The 19,473-nt window shown below is 52.9% G+C and overlaps 2 protein-coding genes across 2 annotated transcripts; both read left to right on the forward strand.

Moving 5' to 3' along the window:
• The first annotated feature begins 8,523 nt into the window (after nt 1-8,523).
• LOC103800179 (C-C motif chemokine 4-like) lies at nt 8,524-9,167 on the forward strand. The gene is made up of 3 exons (XM_009072549.1): nt 8,524-8,599; nt 8,790-8,904; nt 9,062-9,167. The coding sequence occupies exons 1-3, from the start codon at nt 8,524-8,526 to the stop codon at nt 9,165-9,167; spliced, it is 297 nt and encodes a 98-aa protein (XP_009070797.1).
• A 7,246-nt stretch (nt 9,168-16,413) lies between these two features.
• On the forward strand, nt 16,414-17,125 carry LOC103800178 (C-C motif chemokine 5-like). Its single transcript, XM_009072548.1, has 3 exons — nt 16,414-16,486; nt 16,790-16,898; nt 17,032-17,125. The coding sequence occupies exons 1-3, from the start codon at nt 16,414-16,416 to the stop codon at nt 17,123-17,125; spliced, it is 276 nt and encodes a 91-aa protein (XP_009070796.1).
• The last annotated feature ends 2,348 nt before the right edge of the window (nt 17,126-19,473 follow it).

Raw genomic sequence — 19,473 nt, forward strand, 5'->3', positions numbered from 1 at the left:
GATGCTGGAAATACCCTGAAATCCAAGCAGCCCCCACCAAAGACTTTCCTTTCAGCTCCCCCCTCCCAAAGTTATCATTTAATTAAATCCAACCCAAAATGCTTTGATTAGAGCCCAAGACAGAAGTGTGTCTTTTTAAAAAGAAAAACTTTCCTATTAACAAAAAAAAAAAACCCAAAAGCTGTGGGGGTGGAAATTCCTGCCTGGTTTCAGGCAGTGATGAAGCAGAATCAGGGATGGATGTGGTGCCCAGCCACGCATCATCCCACAGAGGCAGATTGAGGAGAAGTCTCTAGGAGAAATCCTCTTCTCCACATTATATATTTTACTAAACGTTGGTTGGGTTTTTTTTGGCTGGAAAGTTTAAAAAATAAAGACCTGTGTCTCATCACACTCCTCCATCTCCCTTGGAGGGGTTGGCCACCCTCCGTGGGCAGAGCCCCAACCACACTGCTTCAAACAGGGGCTGCAGCTCCCTGCCAGAAATAGCAGGGAGGATGCTGACACCCGCTCACGACTTCTCCTGTCCTCAGCTCCTTTTTTTGTGCTATTGATATGATTTTTTTCCTGGCTCATTTCAAGCCTGAGCTCCCCAGACTCTCCCTGACATCTGTTAATATCCCTGAAACCGGAGCCCGAAGGGGTTGGGAGGCTTTGAAACCACAACCGATGCTATTTCAGGCCATGATAAGATCAGGAGGGGTTTTCCCCACCCATGGGCTCAATGCCTCACAGCAGGATGCTCACAGCAGCCCCAGGCAATCCAGAGCATCACCCGGGGAGTTTTCCACTGGCTTTGCTGGACAAGGACGAAGGACAGCACAGCCCCATCATAGGCTGTGGTTTGGGGCTGGCAGGAGTCACTCCAAACTGGGACACAGGTACCCGATGGACCTGGGCTTATGCTTGCAGGAGGGAGAAAAGCTCCTGAAAGAGGATTTGGGCTGAAACCCAAATTGTTCCAAAGAGCAGGGCTGGTCCAGCTCAGAGGAGACTGGGTGCTCCATGCTTTGTGACACCAGTATCAGCCCCCAGGGCCATCACCTTCTCATCCTGCTAATTTCAATCCCAGAAAACTCCATCTGGGTAAAAGAAGAAAACCAACAATTTAATTTTTTTCTTCCTTTTTTTTTTTTTTTTTTCAAAATTTTGCTGCACATCGAGTGTATAGTGGATGTAAACCGCCTTATCTGGATGGCTTGCTGGCTTAGCACAGCCTCTGTTTTACTGTACTAATGACTTTTTACACTCCAGGTAAAATCAGAACAAGACAAGAAGGTTTTAGAAAGCTCATTCTGACAAATTCCTCACTGTAATTACTGGAGCAGAAAGAACTCATCAGCAGTACATGCCGTTGCTCCGGGCGCTAAAAGTCTCGAGTGGTGAATGGCCCAGATATGGAAACTGCAGCATCGCCGCGGCACAGAGCCCGGCAGGTCTCCCCAGCTCGGCTTTCCCTGCCGACAGCTCCTCACCCGGCCAGGAGCAATTTTATACACCAGCAATCCCACATAATCCCTGTCCTCCCGGGGACAGGCAGCGCTGCGGGGTGACAGTGCTGCCCCAGGGGGTGTCAGGTCCTGCCCGGCTGGGCTTGGCTTTGGTGGGGATTAAACACCACACTGGGGTTTGGGTGGATGGTTTGATTCTTTGGGGAGAGAGGATGGGGACTCCCAGTGTCTATTCCCAGCCTGGCTCATTCCCACTGCTCATCCAAAATCCAGTTCTGCCCTGGATGCTGTGGTAGGGAGAAAATCCACCAAAATCAAGATTGAAATCAAATCTATCGAAAATAATCACCCTCTTGTTGAAAATAACCCTGGTGGCAAAGCATCTGGTGAAGTGGTTTCAACAGCAGTCAGCAGGCGTGAAATATCCCCCATTTTCTGCATCCACAGCTCAGGAGATGCCAGAGGACCAGGTCAGGAGCATAAAGCCACTAGAATTTCCTCAGCTGCAAGAGGACATGGCACTATGGCTCACCAGCCAGTTGGTAGGTAGCACTGGGACAGAGAGAATGGTCCCCTGGACCATTCCAACCCCAGCCCCAGCCCCAGATCCTCATCTCAGAGACCTGGTCCAGACCAAGTGCCCATATCCAGATGCCCTCATGTCTGCACCCATGAGGTGCTTCGCTTGCATAAATAGTAGTTTGGCTGGGAAGGGGTTGGGAAGAGCTTTTGAGATATTTTAGAGGCTGCAAATGTGGTGCAATGTGCCTGTCCCACATCCTCCAGGTCCAGCAGGCAAGGAGAACCTATCACAGTTGGTTTTTCACTATTCCCACCAGTCCCACTCCAGCCAAGGTAACTCCTGGAGAGGGAAATCACCTGAAAGCATGGGAGAGGGGGACCCAAAGCCCTGGGCTGAGCTATGGTGGGACCACCAGCTCTCCCCCTAGCCCCAGGCATCCCCAGGTGAAGGATGAGGGAGAGATGAGCTCTCCCCATCCTCAACCTTCTCCCAGCACCCACCCCTGTGCCAGGGACCACAGTGGCCCAGGATGAGCCTCCAGCAAAGTGTGGGAGCCATGTGGTCAGGCTGGAGGCTGGGGGCTGCTGAGATGTCCCCCTGACACAGGGGACATGAGGACACAGTCTAGGAGGGACCACAGTGGCACAGAGAGTGTCCATCCCCTCCCCTCCTGCCACCCCCCAAGCCACTGCTGTCACCTAAAAGGATTAGTCATTAGGGATTAATAGTGGATTAGACACTCAGGCCCATATGGCTTAAACACCGCGGGCAAAGCATTAGCACAAATCTGAACAGTGTGGGCAGGGGAGCAGCAGCTTGGGGGGCAGCAGCTTGGGGGGCAGCTGCAGGGACAGGCAGGCAACTCTCTGCCCCTCTGGCTCCAAGAGGCAGAAGGTTTCACAGGCACCACGGCAGGAAGGGGATTTCAAACCCAGAGGAGGACAAGCATGGACTGAAAGCTGGATGGATCCAGAGCAGGGAAAGATGACAACTTCAGTGTCCCCCACACCGAGGTCAGCCCCTGCACCCTGGCTCAGACTCTGCAGCCCAGACTGAGCAGCCCCCAACAGCACTGCACTCCCAGAAAGCTCCCCCTGGCCCCTGGGAAAGGCTGGAGCTTCAATCCTCACCCACTCTCTGCACTCTCCAGCTCCATTTGCTGCTCTCGGTGGCCAATTCATCAAAACGTGGGGGGGCTGTGGTGCTGGTGGGCAAAGATGCTCCTTTTTGAGCATCCTGACTCTCCAAAAAGACTTGTTGCAGGTTTTTGTTGGATGGGTATTCCAGAGGTCATGCACCCTGGTCATGCAGGAGTTATCCCTTCCCTCTCCCACCCAGGTCCACAGCAGGGGGCCAGGAAAAAGGAACCTCTCCTTTTGGGGGGTCTCCTTCCCTTCCTTCGGGGTCCCTGTGCCCTGATCTGGGCACTGAGTGTGGCTGCAGGCAGCACTGTGCCCCCCACCAGTGCCACAAGCCCCTGAGAACCCACAGAGCAGGGCTGGAGCAAACATGGAGAAGGGATCCCTTTGCTCTTAATCTCTCTCTATCTGCTAATTAAATATTGATGGTAGTTAAATATTCATAGAACATTTTGGCTCAGAGTTTTTATCTGTCTTCAGGCATACGTGGGGTCTTTGATGTGTTATTTTTCTGGTCAGCCAAGGTCCCAGAAGCCTTCAGACTTGTCAACAGTATTTTGAGGGGTTTTTTCCCTTCTGTTCCACGTGTTGCTAGTAGAGAGTTTTGGTTCTTTCATCCCAGGCTTCTTTTCCCTCTGTATTCACTTCCCTAATTTTTTTTTCCCGGCAAGGAGAATCTCATCCCTCCCCAAGGACTGCCAGCTCCCAGAGAAATGCTTTCCATCCCCTGCACACAATGGGGAGGGGGAGGATGGACAGCAGCAGTGCCATGGGATGTGGGAATGGGGCTGAACGCCCTTCACCTTCCTCTTCCAGCCTCCTGGATTTCTGCACAGATGATGATTCCCAATGGTGCTGGCAGTGTCTGAGAGCCTTGTGGTGTCTCCAAAGGGAAAGATCCAAAGCCACGGAGCTGGCTAAGGCTTGCTGCTCTCCGTGCATCTCCATCTGCCAGGAGAAGCCCCGGTGGGGCCTGGCGGCGGTGTGGGGGGCACACCTGGGTCCCAGGGTGCAGCACCCCAGGCTGGGGACCCCAAGGCGATGGAGAAGGAGCTCCATGGCCCGGCCAGGCCATGCGGTGGGACGGCACTGACAGCCGTTCCTTGGGCAGCACTGACATCTTGTGCCAAAAGGAGGGAAAACATCATCCAAGGCTAGGAAGGATGCCGAAACCTCTTCGCTGCTGCTGCGCCCCAGGCCAGCAACCCTAGCTATGCTCAAGCCCCCCATGGGCTGATAAGTCACCCGGCTCATGGTCCAGCTACTGCCATGAACCCTGAGACAGCCCAAAAACCCCAAAGGCCAGTGGTACCCAGCCCTGCAGAGCAGCTGCTCATCCCCATCATCATCCCCATCATCTTCCCCCATTCCCACTGCTGGTGCCGCATCCAATGCTTCTTGCTTTGGATTTTCCCCACACCAAATTCGTCAGGATAGTGGGAGGAAGGATTTTCCCCACAGCCGACCCAGGAGATTTGCAAAAGTATTTTAGGGTAATTCCAAAAGCAACTCACACCAAGGGGGAAGAGCATCTGTGATGGAGCTGCTGCTTTGGCCACAGCAGTCCCACTCTCCGGCTCAGAGTGATGTCAGGGGAAGGAGACACAAGCAAAACATGCCGAGGTGGTCCTGGAAGAAATGAATTCATCTCCTGTGGGGTGTCTTCCCCTCCCTGGTCAGGCAGTTTCAGAAAATACGTGTGAAAACAGTCACCAAGGCCACAAAGTGCGATCGTAGCTGCTGATAGCTGGGAAAACACCACGGGGACCCAGGGCCACGTCGTGGGGGTGCAACACAATCCCCCACATCCCTGTGACCCATTGCTGCCTCCCTGCGCTGCCCACCCTTGGGTCTTGTGCTTGGAGAAAATCCAGACAGCCCAGCAAGTCCCTAGTGTGGATTTTTTAATTACTTTTGACCCCAGTTTCTGAGTGTAAAGGATTTTGTGAGCATCTTACCTGGTTTTGGGAGGGATTCTTTATTTACCACCATTAAATGCTGGTTTGTGTCTTTCAGGTTGCTGGGAAATCATGAGGCATGTGCAACCTGAAGACGTCAGGGTGCAGATCAGGAGGCAGAAGGGGGTTGGGGTTACCTTAGTTTAAAACTCTGGGTTTTCAAAGGCCAGGGCTGGGGAGCAGTAGGAAGAAATCACTCAACTCGAGCAGCCCAGCCCTGATTACAATCTCAAGCAGAGGAGTCTGGTGTGAAATCAACTTTTGAGCCAGAGCTGGTCCCTATGTGGAGGCTGTTAGGATGCCTGGGGCCAAAGGACACGGGAAATGAGTCAGTCAGCACACAGCAGTATGTCGGGGAAGGGGGAGAGTTCAGCTCAGGACAGTTGAGAGAGGATGAAATGCTGAGAGATGAGCTGTGTGAACAGCACATCATGGGTACCACAAAGCCCCTTCCCTCGGGGAATAAGGGGAGGGACTGTCATCCCAGGAGAGAGATTCTCACTTTGGGATCAGGAATGGCACAGGGGGGATTATGAGCCATGGGCACCCATCCCAATATAAACCATCTCTGCGAGCAGCTGGGGAGGTCCTGGGTGGCTGAAGCTGGACAAGGACCTTCAAAAAGGAAACAGCATACATGAGATGTGAATTTAGTGGTTATCTCAGCATCAGCCCCAGCAAGGTAATGGAAAAGCTGATCCAACCAAGATTTAAAAGGGAGAAGAATAAATCAAACAAATCCTTTATAGAAACGGACCTGACCTGGCAAAGCTGCTTTGATCACAGTCATGACTTTGGCTGCCCCAGCTGCAGCAGCTGCCCCGTCCCACGGGCACTGCACTTAGATCTTCCTCCCCCGGGGTTATTGATCAGCTGAAACGAGGAGAAGTGCTGCAGCATCAATAAAGCATCTGCACACAGGGCTGGAAAAGCAGCTCTCACCCAGGGCGAGCAGCATTTCCAGGGGGGCTGTGCTGCCAAGTGGGTGTCCCTGTGTGCCCAGCAGCAATCTCCAGCAGCCCCAGCACTGCAGCTCTCAGTGAGATGAGGCTGGGGTTGGTTCTGAGGACAGAGGGTGATTAAGCACTGACACTTCTGCTAGTGGTGGTTTCCCCAGGAGCTGCTCTGCTTTCTGTTCGGGGATGCAGGGAGGCAGCCACGGGGATGCAGCATCCATCAGGAATTCCTCATCCCACCTAGCAGTGGAGCACCTACAAATTTTTGGAGGGGCCAGTGAGAGCTTAACCCCCAGCAGGGTCCCAAATGCCTCTGCCAGTCCCCAGATTTTCCACCTCTCCCTGTGCAGGAGCAGGATGTCTCCCATTTGTTTTGCAGAGGCAAACACCTCTGCAGTCAAACCTGGGGCCAGAATTGTGAGTGCTGGCAAGGAGCCTCCATGGAAAAAAGGGAGGAAAAGGATTTTCTGCCCAGTTCACATATGGGACCAGAGGCCACCCCAGAGCAGAGACTGCATCTGCTTATCACAGCAGTGGATCCGCCCATGTCCCATGACCTTCTCTGCATCAAATGCAAGAGGGTTGATGAGCTGGAAGGGAGAAAAGACCAGTTTCTCCTAAATTCAAGAGCCACAGGAGCAGCTGATTTTGCCTCTGGGCCTCTGAGCCCCCATGGGCACCCTTGACTCTGGAGCTTTGTCTGGGCAACCCAGTAGAGCCCTGTCCTGACTGATATGGGGAGGGAAGGGAATACACCTCCTGAGATGCAGGCAGGTATGGGAGATCTGTGGGTGCTCAGGGGCTGTCAGCTCCAGGGGCCCAACCAGGGCTGAAAATCCCCCATGCTCCAAAATCCTCTACCAGCATCCACTCGGCCCATGGGGCCAACACCAGTGTCTGGGCTCAGGGCAGAGGGATGCTGCAGGTGCTGGAAATGTCATTCCTGGAAATGTCATTCCTGGCCTGTTTCATCCCAGTCTTTTGCCTAGAAGTCTCTAAAACTGGCTTTTCCCAGACAAATACATCCTGTTTTGTTTTCCTTATGTTTCATTTTCTTCTTGCAGGGAATATTTTCTACCCTTAGAGGGCCACGTTTACCCCAGCTGGGCCAGTAGCTCCTCAGTGTGTGGGGGTGAGAAGGGTGATGAGGGAAAAGATGGATCCAGTAAGAGAAAGGCGAGCCAGGCAGCTGCACCACATCACAACCAGAGTCATCTGCTTTCCCCTGCACCCTGAGAAGAGATTAATTGGGAGCTTGGGTGATGACGGAAGGTGCTCTTCCCTGCCAGCCAGACAAACACAAACCCTCCTTGTCCTCATCCACCAGCCCCAGGCATCACTCTGCCCCACTTGCTGCACCTCACTATTATCCCACTTGTGCACCCCAAACAAATTGAGGTGGTCATTCCACCATGGAGATGATTCCGATTCCCATCCAGGCTGGTCCCTGCCTGGACCAGCATCCCATGCCTTCTCCACGACAGGATGATGAAATGCCCCAGGATGTTATCAGTGTCCCCAGCCCCACACGGCAGGACGTGGCTGCCCGCACAGCTGGGCTGGCAGGGATGTGTGTCTGCATCCCTCTGCTGCTTCCCACCATCCACCAGCTGCTGGCAGCTGGGATGCACCCTGGGATTTGCAGGGGCTGGGGGGAGAAAGGGCTTTTTTGACAGCTGCAGCCAGGCACAACTCACTGGGGAAGCCCCAAACTGGCCTCTGCCTTTCCCAGCTCAGCATGGCCAAGAACATGAGCTGCTGCTTTGGCGCCAAGCGGAGGGAAGTGAAGCCACCTGCCTGCCTTCCCCTGGCCCTGATGGGCCCCAAAACCCCCTAAAACCAGCACATAGATTTTTACATGCCCAATACAACCAAAGGATAGCTGTTTCTCTATGTTTGGTTTTCTTCTATAGCTTTATTGTCTTTATGACTTCTTCTTTTTTTTTTGTGGGGGTGGTATTTGGCTGTTGGTGTTGGGTTGCAAAATGGTGGGATACAAAATTTCGCAGCACAGGGTGAGGTCATGGACTGTTGGGACAGTGTGTGGCTGCTGGGGACCCTGCAGGATGCTGAGCTTGTCCCTGGTTCCATCCAAGGGAGATCCCCAGACTCTCTCACCCACACTGGGGCTCCTGCCATGGAGCACACAGCTTACCCAGGGAACGAGGGCACAGAGCCAAACTTTGGGAGCAGCCTGTCCATCAGCCTTAACGCTGGAGGCAGGAGCTCAGAAAAATCCCAAGCCCATTGGGTGCCAAAAGCAGGGCCTGGAAGCAGATTTTTCCTTTCCCAGGGCTGTGCTGGGAGGGGATGAGTATTGCTTACCCTTGGTGCTTTGGGACGTGGCGAGGGACCAGGTCCTCCCCCTGCTCACGCAGCGGCTGGCCCTGGGGGAAGCCAGCCCCCTGCTCCCCCATAAAAGCAGCAGGACAGCCCTGACCCTGGCAGACAGCAGCTCTGCCCCAGCACCACGGAGCAGCCCTGCCACGGCCAGGCATGGCAAAGACAACCAGCATGGTCTGCGTCCTCCTCCTCCTCCTCGCCACGCTGTGCTGTCGGAGCCTGGCTCAGAGTGAGCACTGCCACCTGCTCCATCCCCGCGGGCTGAGGGATGGGCACAGTCTCCAGGGCTGTGGGAATGGGTTTGCTTCATGCATGGGGAGCAGAGGGCTCCCCTCAAAGAGCCATCCTTCCCAGGGCAGGAGGGCTGAGGTAGGAGGTGGGAGCCTCCGGGCTAAGCTGACCTTGTGCTGTCCCCCCAGGAGGCCCAGCCGTGCCGGACAAGTGCTGCTTCAACTTCCAGACAAGAAGGATCAAGAGAGACAACGTCGTTGCTTGCTACCCCACCAGCCCAGAGTGCCCACACCAGGCAGTGATGTGAGTACCTAAATCCACCCTTGAGGTAAAGCCCCTCTAGACCCACTTTGCTTTGGTGGGTCAAATCCTGATCCTCTGTGCCTCCAAGCCCCTCAGAAACTCAGCACTAGGGTTCCTATTGCATCACCCTCCTAACCCCATCTTCTCTCTGCCCCAGCTTCAAGGTGAGGAGTGGGAAGGAGATCTGCACCCAGGCAAGCAGAGCTTGGGTAAAGAGGTACCAGCAGAGCTTCCAAGTCAGCTCCTACTCCATCCCCAGCTAGCGCGGTGGCCGGAGGCAGCGGGGGAGTCCTCTCCGTGGGGGACGCCACGAAGGCAACCCCTCTGCAGAGGTGGCTGGGGAGACACATTTGGATATAGCAGCTCACTGGGGACAACCTCTCCATCATGCTGTGATGACCCTCATCACCTCCCTGAAGGCAAAGGGCCTTTGCCAATGCCAGCATCCCACCAGGATGGAGCATGCCCATCCCGCAGGGCGCTGAGGTCCAGCTCCGCTGCCATTCCCCCTGATTCCAGTCCTGCTGCCCCAGGCAGCTTGTTGGAAAGGCTGTGCCTGCTGGTCTGGCAGCAGCCAAGGGGTTAAGGGGGAACAGCTCCACAGTTATTTTATGTATGACACACTGAACAGAATTAAACGTGATCTCACACATGCAAACATCTGCCTGTGCAAGTGTCTTGGGAGCAGGCAGATCCTGCTGCTGGCTTTCCTATCCAGGTGCTGGGGTCAGTAATTAGCCAGGAAGAGCTAAAGCTCCATGTCTTGGTGAGGATGTCTGGGGAGTGCACGGGGCCAAACCATGTCCGTGAAGGATTTGGGGAAGCACCAGTGAGAGGGGCAACAGGCAGGCACAGCCCATGAGAGGAGAGCTTCCCGTGTTCCTCATCCACCATCCCCAGCAGAGAGCTCTAGCCCAAATTCTATCAGAAGAGCCCCTTTGGGGTGCCTGGTCAGGTCTCACTGACAGCCCAAAATCTCAGGATGCCATAAGGAAAAGTGATGGGCACTGCCACTGTGACAGGCACCATGATGGGCAAAGCTACCACCATGGACAGCCAGCTGTGGGTCCCAGGGTGGGCTGGGGTGAGCCCAGCTACAGCTGAGCTACTCACCCCAGTGCAAAAATTGCAAGAGAGGCATCACAGCCCGTGGCAACAGGTGGTTTCTGACAAGCCACTCACACTCTGGCAGCTCTGAGAATCATCCTGTGTGGTTTGCCAGTGGCAGCAACCAAACCCAAAATAGACCGAGAGTTCCAGCGCATCATCAGCTGCTCACCACACTTTCCAGCAGCCCTCGAGTACTGCAGTGGTCAAAGAGATGGGGATGGGCTGGGAGAAGGAATTTCCCTTCACCAGTTGCCCTTTATCAATAGATCCAGGTGGTTTTTTCCCCAGGGGAGAGTCCACAGATGTCATGGAAAGCCCAACAGGGATTATATATCACGTTGGGGTGCAGGCAGGAGGGGCAGGTAGCTCTCAGTAGCCCCAAGTCACTAAGAGCAGACGAGTTCTGGTGCTGACTGAGCCCTGGGCTGGACATGAAGATCTGCTCCTTGGCCCTGCTCACCCTGCTACTGGCAGCAACCTGGACTGGAAGCCAGGGCATGTCCTGTAAGTACTGATACTGAGCCTTTCCCCACAGCTGCCAACCTCTGATGGGGTTTGGGGGGTTGAGGAGGGGGAGGAGAGCTTCAGCTCCTGCTTCTGCTATGGGTTTGGGGGGCTGAGGGGCATCACCAGCTGCCTGAGCATAGGGCTGTCCTAGGCTTGTTCAAAATGAGCAAAAATAGGCATGGGCATGGCTTCAGCCCCAGAACTCCATCTGGGGAGCTCTGTGAGCTAACGCACCATGGGCAGGGAAATGGGGGCTCCTACCCTGGGGCAAAGCAGCACTGCTGGGGATGCAGGAGGGGACCCTTTCTAGCATGAGGGAGCAGGAGAGTCCCCAGAGAGCACCCACACCCCTTGTGCCAGGCATAGGAAAGCACCAAATCCTTTCTCCTCCTCTCAGTCCGCAGCTCCCCTAGCATGTGCTGCTACAAGGGTATGTTCATCCACCAGAAAATCCCTGCCTCCCGAATCAAGAGCTACCAGAACACATCTTCCCTCTGCCCCTACAAGGCTGTGATGTAAGTAATCCCAGCTCCAACCCAGCCTTTCTCCCTGGCATCCCACTCCACAGCCTCTCTCATCCACCTTCCCTACCCGTTGTTCTGCCTTTGGGGATCCCCAAAAACAAGTCACCCTGCAAAGGGTGCTGTGGGTGGGGGTACTCTAACCTGACTCTTTACATCCACCTCCCTCCTCACCACTTAATCCCAAATAGCTCCAAAATCCCCCATTTCAGCTGCCAGCCCGAAAAAAATGGGAAGGAAGCTGAAATTTCAGACTACCAAAAGTCAGCACTTTTGGGGAAAGTGGGAGGCTGGGAGCGCTGCAGCCATCCCTAGGCTGGCAGGGATCCTCCATTCCCAACTAACAGAGGATGCTCTTTCCCCTGCAGCGTGGAGTTGCCGAGGGGGAAGTTCTGTGTGGACCCAAAGAGGGACTGGTTCCAGCAGTATCTGAAGCAGAAGTCAATCACCACCTCCACATGAAGCTGCCTTCCCCTTAAGCACTATTTATTTATTTATATAAACTCTATTATATGCCATAATTATCTCTGTGTTCTGGTATCCCTATTCTATGGAGCTGGCTCCTTTCCCTTCCCTGCCCTCACCCCCTCCACTGTACAGCACATCCCTCGATGGATTCAATAAATCATCTCATGCTGACCTGCTGGAGAAAACGGATCACATTAGGGCTCAGCATCCCTGCAGGGACTCTGGAATAGTCCAGGAGACCCTGGGGGGGCAGGACAACCTGAAAGGCCATGGCTGATCCCCAAGCTCCCCTTCAAGATGAAGCAGCCCCTGCCCAGGCATGGCCTTTAAGGATGCTCTCAGCAGCTGCCTACCCAGTGGGATGAGGATTGAGGCAGAAGAAAGACAGGCAAGACTGGAAATGGGAGAGACATTGGCACTGGGGGGACCTTGGGAGGTTTAGGGGTTGGTTTGGTTTTGTCCCAGATGGAACAAGTGGTTAAACAGGGGCAGCTGCAGAAGGAGAGAGAGGGGCCAGGAGAGATTTAGCACCATCCTTCAGCCCCAGGCCTGATAGCCACATCAGTGGGGGCTGGTTTAGGAATTCTGCTTTACATGCTGAGTTACTCTCCTAAAACAGCATACACAAGGGTCAGTGACAGCTCACTGCAGGGTGAGGCTGGTGGCTGCCCTATGTTCTCCTTGTAACTTCGAGCCATGGGGCCCCTTTGCATAATATTTATCAATGATGAAATGTCACTTCCCAGACAGATGTTGCATAATGTCATGTGGATTTCACTACACTCAAATCGGATTGTGGTGTTGGCAGTTTCTTTCAGCCTCGGGTTTCCTTCTGCCTTAGACTGGTGCATGGGAAAGGCTGCTGTGATGCCTTCAGTGCTGCAAAGTGCATGGTCCCAGGGGCCTGGGAGCCTCTCCTGAAAGAGGTGCTGAGAGCATCCCTCTGCCCTGACTCAGGGTCAGAAATATAGTCTGCTGCTGGCATTGTCCTAGGGGGAAACTCTCATCAAAGCTTCCCCAGCTGCAGGCTGAGGCAGCATGTCTCAGCTTCCCTCAGCAGCCCTGGAGACCAGAGGTTCTGCTGTCCCCTTACACTGATGGAGGTCATCCCTCACCTTCTCTTCTAGTCTGAATGAACCCCATGGCATTGCCTGTCTGTCCTGTCTGGACACAGGACCTTTTTCCTGGACTTTTCTCACTCTTCTTCTATTCCTTACTTCTTGAAATGTGCAGCCCTAAGAGGCAGGTTCCTCACTCCAGGACTGAGCAGATCTGGGGCTCTGCTCTGGCCACACACTGTCCCTGATGTTTCTGGCTGCTCTCTCCATGCAGCTCTCCACATGCCACCATGGTGTACCTTCTGCTCTTTCAACCCTCTGCAGAGCCCCTGGGGGTGATGGGGGTTTTAGACTTGAATTCTCTCATTTTCCTTGGGAGTCTCATGTAAGGCAGTGCCAAGAGCATCAGATCATGCAAGACTGGTGTCATGTTTGCTCATCAATGACTTTCTGGTACCTCTCCCACTTCATGTGAGTTTTCCCTGTTGATCAGAGATGGCCACAGTCTGGCTCAGAAGGAAGTCAGAGGAATGTTTGGAGCCTTTTTGTTTGATTACACCTGCCTTCCCTACCTCTTCCTAACTTGTTCTCTTTTCCCTTTTCTCCCTTTACATCAGTTCCTTATATTTAATTTCTTAGAACACAAACTATCTAGATTTGCTGAGCTGCAGTTTTATGCAATTCTTTGAAATATCCTTGATTCCAGTTATAATGGAAAGTATTTCATCAGCATCCAGTAAGAAGTCCCATCCGGCCCTCATCTAAATGGAGAACTGAAAGCTTGGCCATCACTTCTGCAGCAAAGAGGAAACACTTTTGTCATTTCCATCAAAAATAATCTTTGTAATTGTGAGATTTTCCGTGCTTCCTACCGGATGACAAGTCTTCCTCTGTAAACTGCTCATGCCAGTGCCCACAGATTCTATTTTTCATTGCCCTGATGTCAGTTTCTAATATTTGCTGGATGTGGGATATTCCTTACCACCCTCCTGCCAGTGCTGCTCTCTTGTCCATCCCACTCCTTTTCTCTCTACTTGGGCAGGTGAAGGGGCTCCTACCAAGCCAACATTGCCCACTGTCATTGCTCACCCCTGGCTCAAGGCTGCCCTCCCAGAACAATCCCAGCCTGGTGCATGGGGCCAAAGCATCCTGTTCCTGTGGTTGACCTAGATGGCAGTTTCTGTTTTCCTTCATCATAACAGCCTATTGTATGCATGTCGAAAAGTTGTGTGGAGACCTCATAGCATCTTTTCAATATCTGAAGGGCCTACAAGGGAGCCAGAGAAGGACTCTGTGTTAGGAACTGCAGGGGTAGGACTAGGGGTGATGGGTTCAAACTGAAGGAGAGGAAGTCTAGGTTAGATATTAGAAAAACGTTTTTTCCTGTGAGGGTGGTGAGACACTGGCACAGGTTGCCCAAGGAGGCTGTGAATGCCCCAACCCTGGCAGTGTTCAAGGCCAGGCTGGATAAAGCCTTGAGCAACCTGATCTAGTGAGAGGTGTCCCTGATCTGGGCAGGGAGTGGCACTAGATGATCTGTAAGGTCCATTCCAACCCCTAAAATTCTATGATTCTATGATTCTATCCTCCTTTCCAGTTCTCAATACCCAAAGCATAGCTGGCTCTGGTGAGGGCAGGAGAGGTGCCAGAATGGGGTGATTGGAGGGCAGAAGTCTGGGGCAGGTCTCTGTGGGACATGTGGGGGTTTACAGGCAGAGAGGTTCATGAAAATACAAAAGTCTTCTGCTGCCTGACCCTGGGATTCCTCTGCACACTAAGGATGCTTTGAGCTGAAGAGAAATTTCTCAGTGACTCTGCAATGGTCTAACAGAAAAACTTGTGCAGATCTTCATTTCTCTGAGGAACAGAGCCCTTTCCTTCTGCTTTTGTGCATCCAGGGACATGTGACAAGCAGGAGCAGTTACAGTAGGTACTAGCTCTCCTCCAAGCCCTTCTCAAATGCCCCAAATGAGGACCCTGGTCACTGTTAAATACAAAGGATTTATTCAGCCACTGAGGGGCTGAAACAGAAATAGCTGAAACCTGGGCAGTTGGAGTAAGGAGCTGGAACAGCTGGAACAGCTGTACCTGTTCTTCCACCACCCTGAGGCCAGATCAGCATTTCCTGGCTCCTCCTGACCAACTCCAGGAGGTGATTTACACCCATTCCCACCTTTGTCCCATCTTTTTTTAATGAAATAACCATGACCTGTTCTCCTCATCCTCCAAGTCCACTCAAGCAAATATGAGCTTGAGACACAGGACCTGTTGGCTGGGCTAAAGGCCACTGCAGCTGCCATGAGGTGGGGATGGGGGGATGGGCACAGCCATTGCTCAGCACTTCAGTGAGTTAGACTTTCCCCTTGATCAGAGCAGCAGTAATTAGTCATGCCCAAGCCAGGGTCAGGAGGAAGGGCAGGGAAGGCCAGAGGTGTGTGTGGTAGCTGGGAGATGGGCAGCATGGGCATCATGGGGCAGCATCAGGGCAAGGCTGGAAAAAGGAAAAAGATGAAGGAAGTGGCTGGTTTGGCAGCTTTCTCTGGGTGTGCACCAGAGTGATGGTGTTTGGGAATTACCCTCTGGCATTGCAAATGCTGCCTCTTTTCAGTCACCCTCCAGTCTCCTGGAGGTTTCATCTGCAAGGCTGAAATGAGCTGATCTCAGTGGGCACCAGCAGAATCCTCTCCTCCCTCCATCTCCTGCTCTTAACATCCTGTGTCCTGACACAGGGCTCTTTGCTTTTTGGGGCCAAACCAGTAGGCAGAGTTTAAATTGGATTAAATTTTCCTGCTTGAGAAGAGGTGGGCAAGGAGTAATTGCAACAACCTGACAGTCAAGAGGCTGCAGCCAAAACTAAAATCCTCAGACAGGTGTAAATCCTGTGTTCAGCCCGGGGACAGGGAGGGTGCCAGGCTAGGCTGCAGTCTGAGCCCTCTGCTCCAGCCCTGGAGCAGGGCATCAGAGTCCAGTCCCAGAGTCTGAGTCCACAGGACAACAGAGCTGGTAGGAGCTCCATGTCTTTGCAATCTTCCCAGCATGGGAACACTGCTTGGGACTGTATTACCAACAAAAAGGGACATATGTGAGACCCCCAGTGACTGCAAGCTCAACACAACCTTGTTCCTACATGATCTTTCCTTTCCTACATGTCCAAGCAAGAATGAGCATTATCAGTGGTGACAAATGTGTGTGCAATGTATCATTATGGAGCTACCTCTGGGTCCCTGTGGTGGAGCAGGGTAAGAAGTGGTATTTGTGGCAAACCCAGGGAGAAGCTGGGATTTGATTCCTGGCACTGGTTTTCCACCAGCAATAGCAGCAGTGGCTGGGGATGCCCATGCCAGGGCACCTGGGCTGGACTGGGGTCTCTGCAGCCCCTCAACACAGCAATACTGCTGGGCTTGGTGCAAAGCAAAACCCTTCCCAGTGCTTCCTGGTATTCCTTCACGGGTACCTGCTTGGAATTGACATTAGAGCTCTGGTTGTAGAGCTTCATAACCCCAAGATTCCTCACAGCCTGTGAAGTCCTTGCAGCAGCAAGAAGGTTGGTGTTTGAGCTCCAACTAGTCCCTGCCAGCCACCCAAATAGCAACTGAAATTCATCCTCGTGGCCAGCACTTCCCCTTCTGTGGTTTCCTTGCCTTCTCCAGCTCAGCAAAATTAGGTGATCCTGACATAATTTCCTCATTATGATGCACTCACTTTCTTTCCTTGAAATCCTGTGCCCACTCAGCGGACAGGGATAAAAGGAGAGCATGGCCACAGGGGCTGAGCATCGTGCAGAGAGAGCCCTGCAGCCTCCACACCTCCAGCTGCACTTGCAGATCCCTCAGCTCCACAGCACCATGAAGGTCCTTGCAGCTGCCCTGGTCGCTCTCCTCCTCGTGGCCACCTGCTCTCCATCCGAGGCCCATCTCGGTGAGTCTGGCATCACTGCAGCCTCCCTGGGGCTGGGGGAGCAATCACTCCATGGGAGCTGCCAGAGAGCTCCATCCTCATCAGTGGGGACTCTGGTGGCTGTGGGAAGGGTTGGGAGCAGGAGACTCTGCCACAGTGTGGGATGCAGGCTTGGGGCTGGGGGGGCATTGCCAGGGAATATGACACAGGGGGAGGATGGGAGCTGGCAAATCCCTGGGGAACCCCAAGTGCCAGTGGGGCCAGAGGCTGTGCTGTAGCTGGGGGTCTCACCAGGGCTGTGTGTTTGTCCCTCTGCCCTCACAGATGGTGTCCCCACCTCCTGCTGCTCCACCTACCAACAGCGCCCAGTGCCACGGAGCCGCATCGACTTCGTCTACCCCACCAGCAGCAGCTGCACCAACCCAGGGGTGATGTGAGTACCCAACACTGCCAGGGGCTTGGGGTGGTGCTCCAGGGTGGCTGGGTGGGGGTTGGGGACATGGCCAGGGACACTCAGGGTGCTGCTGGTGGGAACCAGAGCCTCAACATAGGTTTTCTCCTGGCAGCCTGGTGACCAAGAGGAAGAAGGTGGTGTGTGTGGATCCCCAGGCATCCTGGGTGCAGGAAATCCTGAAGAACTTCCAGACTCTGAAGAACTGACCCTTCCTCTCTGCCACCCATGATGCCCACGGTCCTGTCCCTACTTGGCTTCTAGCCTCAGGCACAGAAGACAGCACATGACCTGCAGCTTTCTTCAATAGGGAAAATTATTTTATTTAACTTATTTAAGTTAAACTTAATATTTTTTTCTAAAAAAAATTATAGAAAGCAGAAAAATAATTTAAACTATGTTAAAACAATACATTAAAATAAAGATAATTTCAACTATATTAATGTGTCTGTTAATGAGAGTCAGTTTTGATGTCTCCTTGATAAAGCCCTGGGAAAAGGGACTCACAGGGACTCTCCCCAAACCCTGGATTTGTTGCTCCTCCTGGCCAGAGTGCTACCCTCTCCCCAGTCTGAGTCTGGTGCAGCTCCTCAAGTCCTTGACTAGATAAACACTACTTAGGGACAACTAAAACATCAGTGTGTTATCAACACTGTTCTCATACTGAATCTATCATCAAATATTAAAAAAAAAAAAACCCAAAAGTCCATCAAAAGAACCATATTGAGAAAAAATAAGCTCTGTCCCAGCTGAAACCACAACAAGTGCCTACACTCACTTGAACTCCAAAAAAATCCTGGTTGACACATCCCTGCTCATTGCCATAGGGGAAGTGGAAGGTCCAGGTGCAGTGTCAGCCCCAGCAGTGACTGAGGTGCCCCACAGCCAGCAGATCAGCAGCTCTGGGAGCAGCACAGAGATGGACAATGCCAGTGCCTCACAGCCTGAAGGAGCAGAGTAGATGGAGCCACAGGAGTCACAGGAATTGCAGAGAAGTCTCCAGTGCCTGGGGGAGCAGCTGCTACCAAAGATTCCCAAAGTGTAGGGTGCTCTCGTGCTTTCCTGAACCCACCTTCACTCTGCTCCCATCCTGGCAGCTGGAGCTCACCTGCCATCATACACCCTGTGTCATGCCCAGCTCAGCACCCTTTCTCCTCTTTTTCCTTTTCTCCAGCTCCCTCAACCACTCCTCATCAAACTTGAGCTTCAGCCCTGTCCCCAGCTCCATGGCCCCAGTACTGATCCCTAGGGAATACCACTGGAAACTGGCACCAGTTGGGTATAACTCCATTCCCCAGTACTGATCCCTGGACAACACCACTGGAAACTGGCATCAGTTGGATATAACTCCATTCCCCAGTACTCATCCCTATGGAATACCACTGAAAACTGGCACCAGTTGGGTGTAACTCCAGAGCTTCAGCCCTGTCCCCAGCTCCATGGCCCCAGTACTGATCCCTAGGGAATACCACTGGAAACTGGCACCAGTTGGGTGTAACTCCATTCCCCACCACTCTCTGGGCCCAGCCATCAGTCAGTTTCTTACCCAGTGAACTGGGCACCCATCCAAGCCACGAGCAGCCCCATTCCCAGTCACAGGGCTTGGGGGACACGTGTGCCCCAGCTTGAGTGCCCATGCCACCTGCTTCAGTGGATCTTGAGGAAGAGGAAGCCGTAGAAGCACTGCAGGAACTGCCAGGGCATTTCCCAAACAAGAGTAGGCACTGGCAGACCCAGATGAGATGCTGGTGGCACCCCATGGGGATGTGCCAGGTGGCACCAGAGCTGAACTTGGGCTGGAGAGGGGGAAGCACCACAGGAGCTGCCCTGGCATTGCAGCCAAAGTGGGGAAACAGCAAGCACAGGGTGAGGGGAGGGCAAGAGAGTCCCTGTGGGTCCCATGTCAGAGCTCCAGGAGGGATTTCAGAGACACCCAAAGGGGTTGATAGAACAAACCTTTGATTTAGGCATAAAAATTGGCTCTTCATTAACAGGCACATTGATACAGCTGAAACTATTTTCGGTTTAATTTATTACCTTGACATGGTTTAAATACCCTGACACACACCAACACTAACCTAATAGCTTCCTTTTATAAGTTCAGAGGTATTTGTGATGGAGGAAATGTAGTAGATCTCACTTGTCTGAGCTTCAGGAAGACACTTGAAATGATGCCACATAGTAAATTATTAGCTAAGGCAGAGAAGATGTGACTGGCATATGAAAAGTAAATTTGGTGAAGAGCTGCCTGAAAGGGGCATGGTAATTGCTTCAGCTGAAAGGGGATGTGTTACACTGAAGGGGGGTTACCCACACAGTTCCTTGAGTTTCTGCCTCAAAAATTATTCTGCTTAACATTTGCATTAATGATCTTGGCACAAAAAGCAGGAGAAGGCAAAGGAAATCTGCTGATGAGGCAAAATGAGATGCTATCATCAATCTAGAACAGACCAGGATATTACACAGAAAGATTATAATGACCTTGAGGACTGGAGTAACAGAGAAGGGATTCAAGTCAGCAGTGCAGATGGTAAGACCATGCTGCTGGGGACAAGGG

The sequence above is a fragment of the Acanthisitta chloris genome, unplaced genomic scaffold (genome assembly GCF_000695815.1).
Source record: "Acanthisitta chloris isolate BGI_N310 unplaced genomic scaffold, ASM69581v1 scaffold7274, whole genome shotgun sequence".
NCBI classification, from domain to species: domain Eukaryota; kingdom Metazoa; phylum Chordata; class Aves; order Passeriformes; family Acanthisittidae; genus Acanthisitta; species Acanthisitta chloris.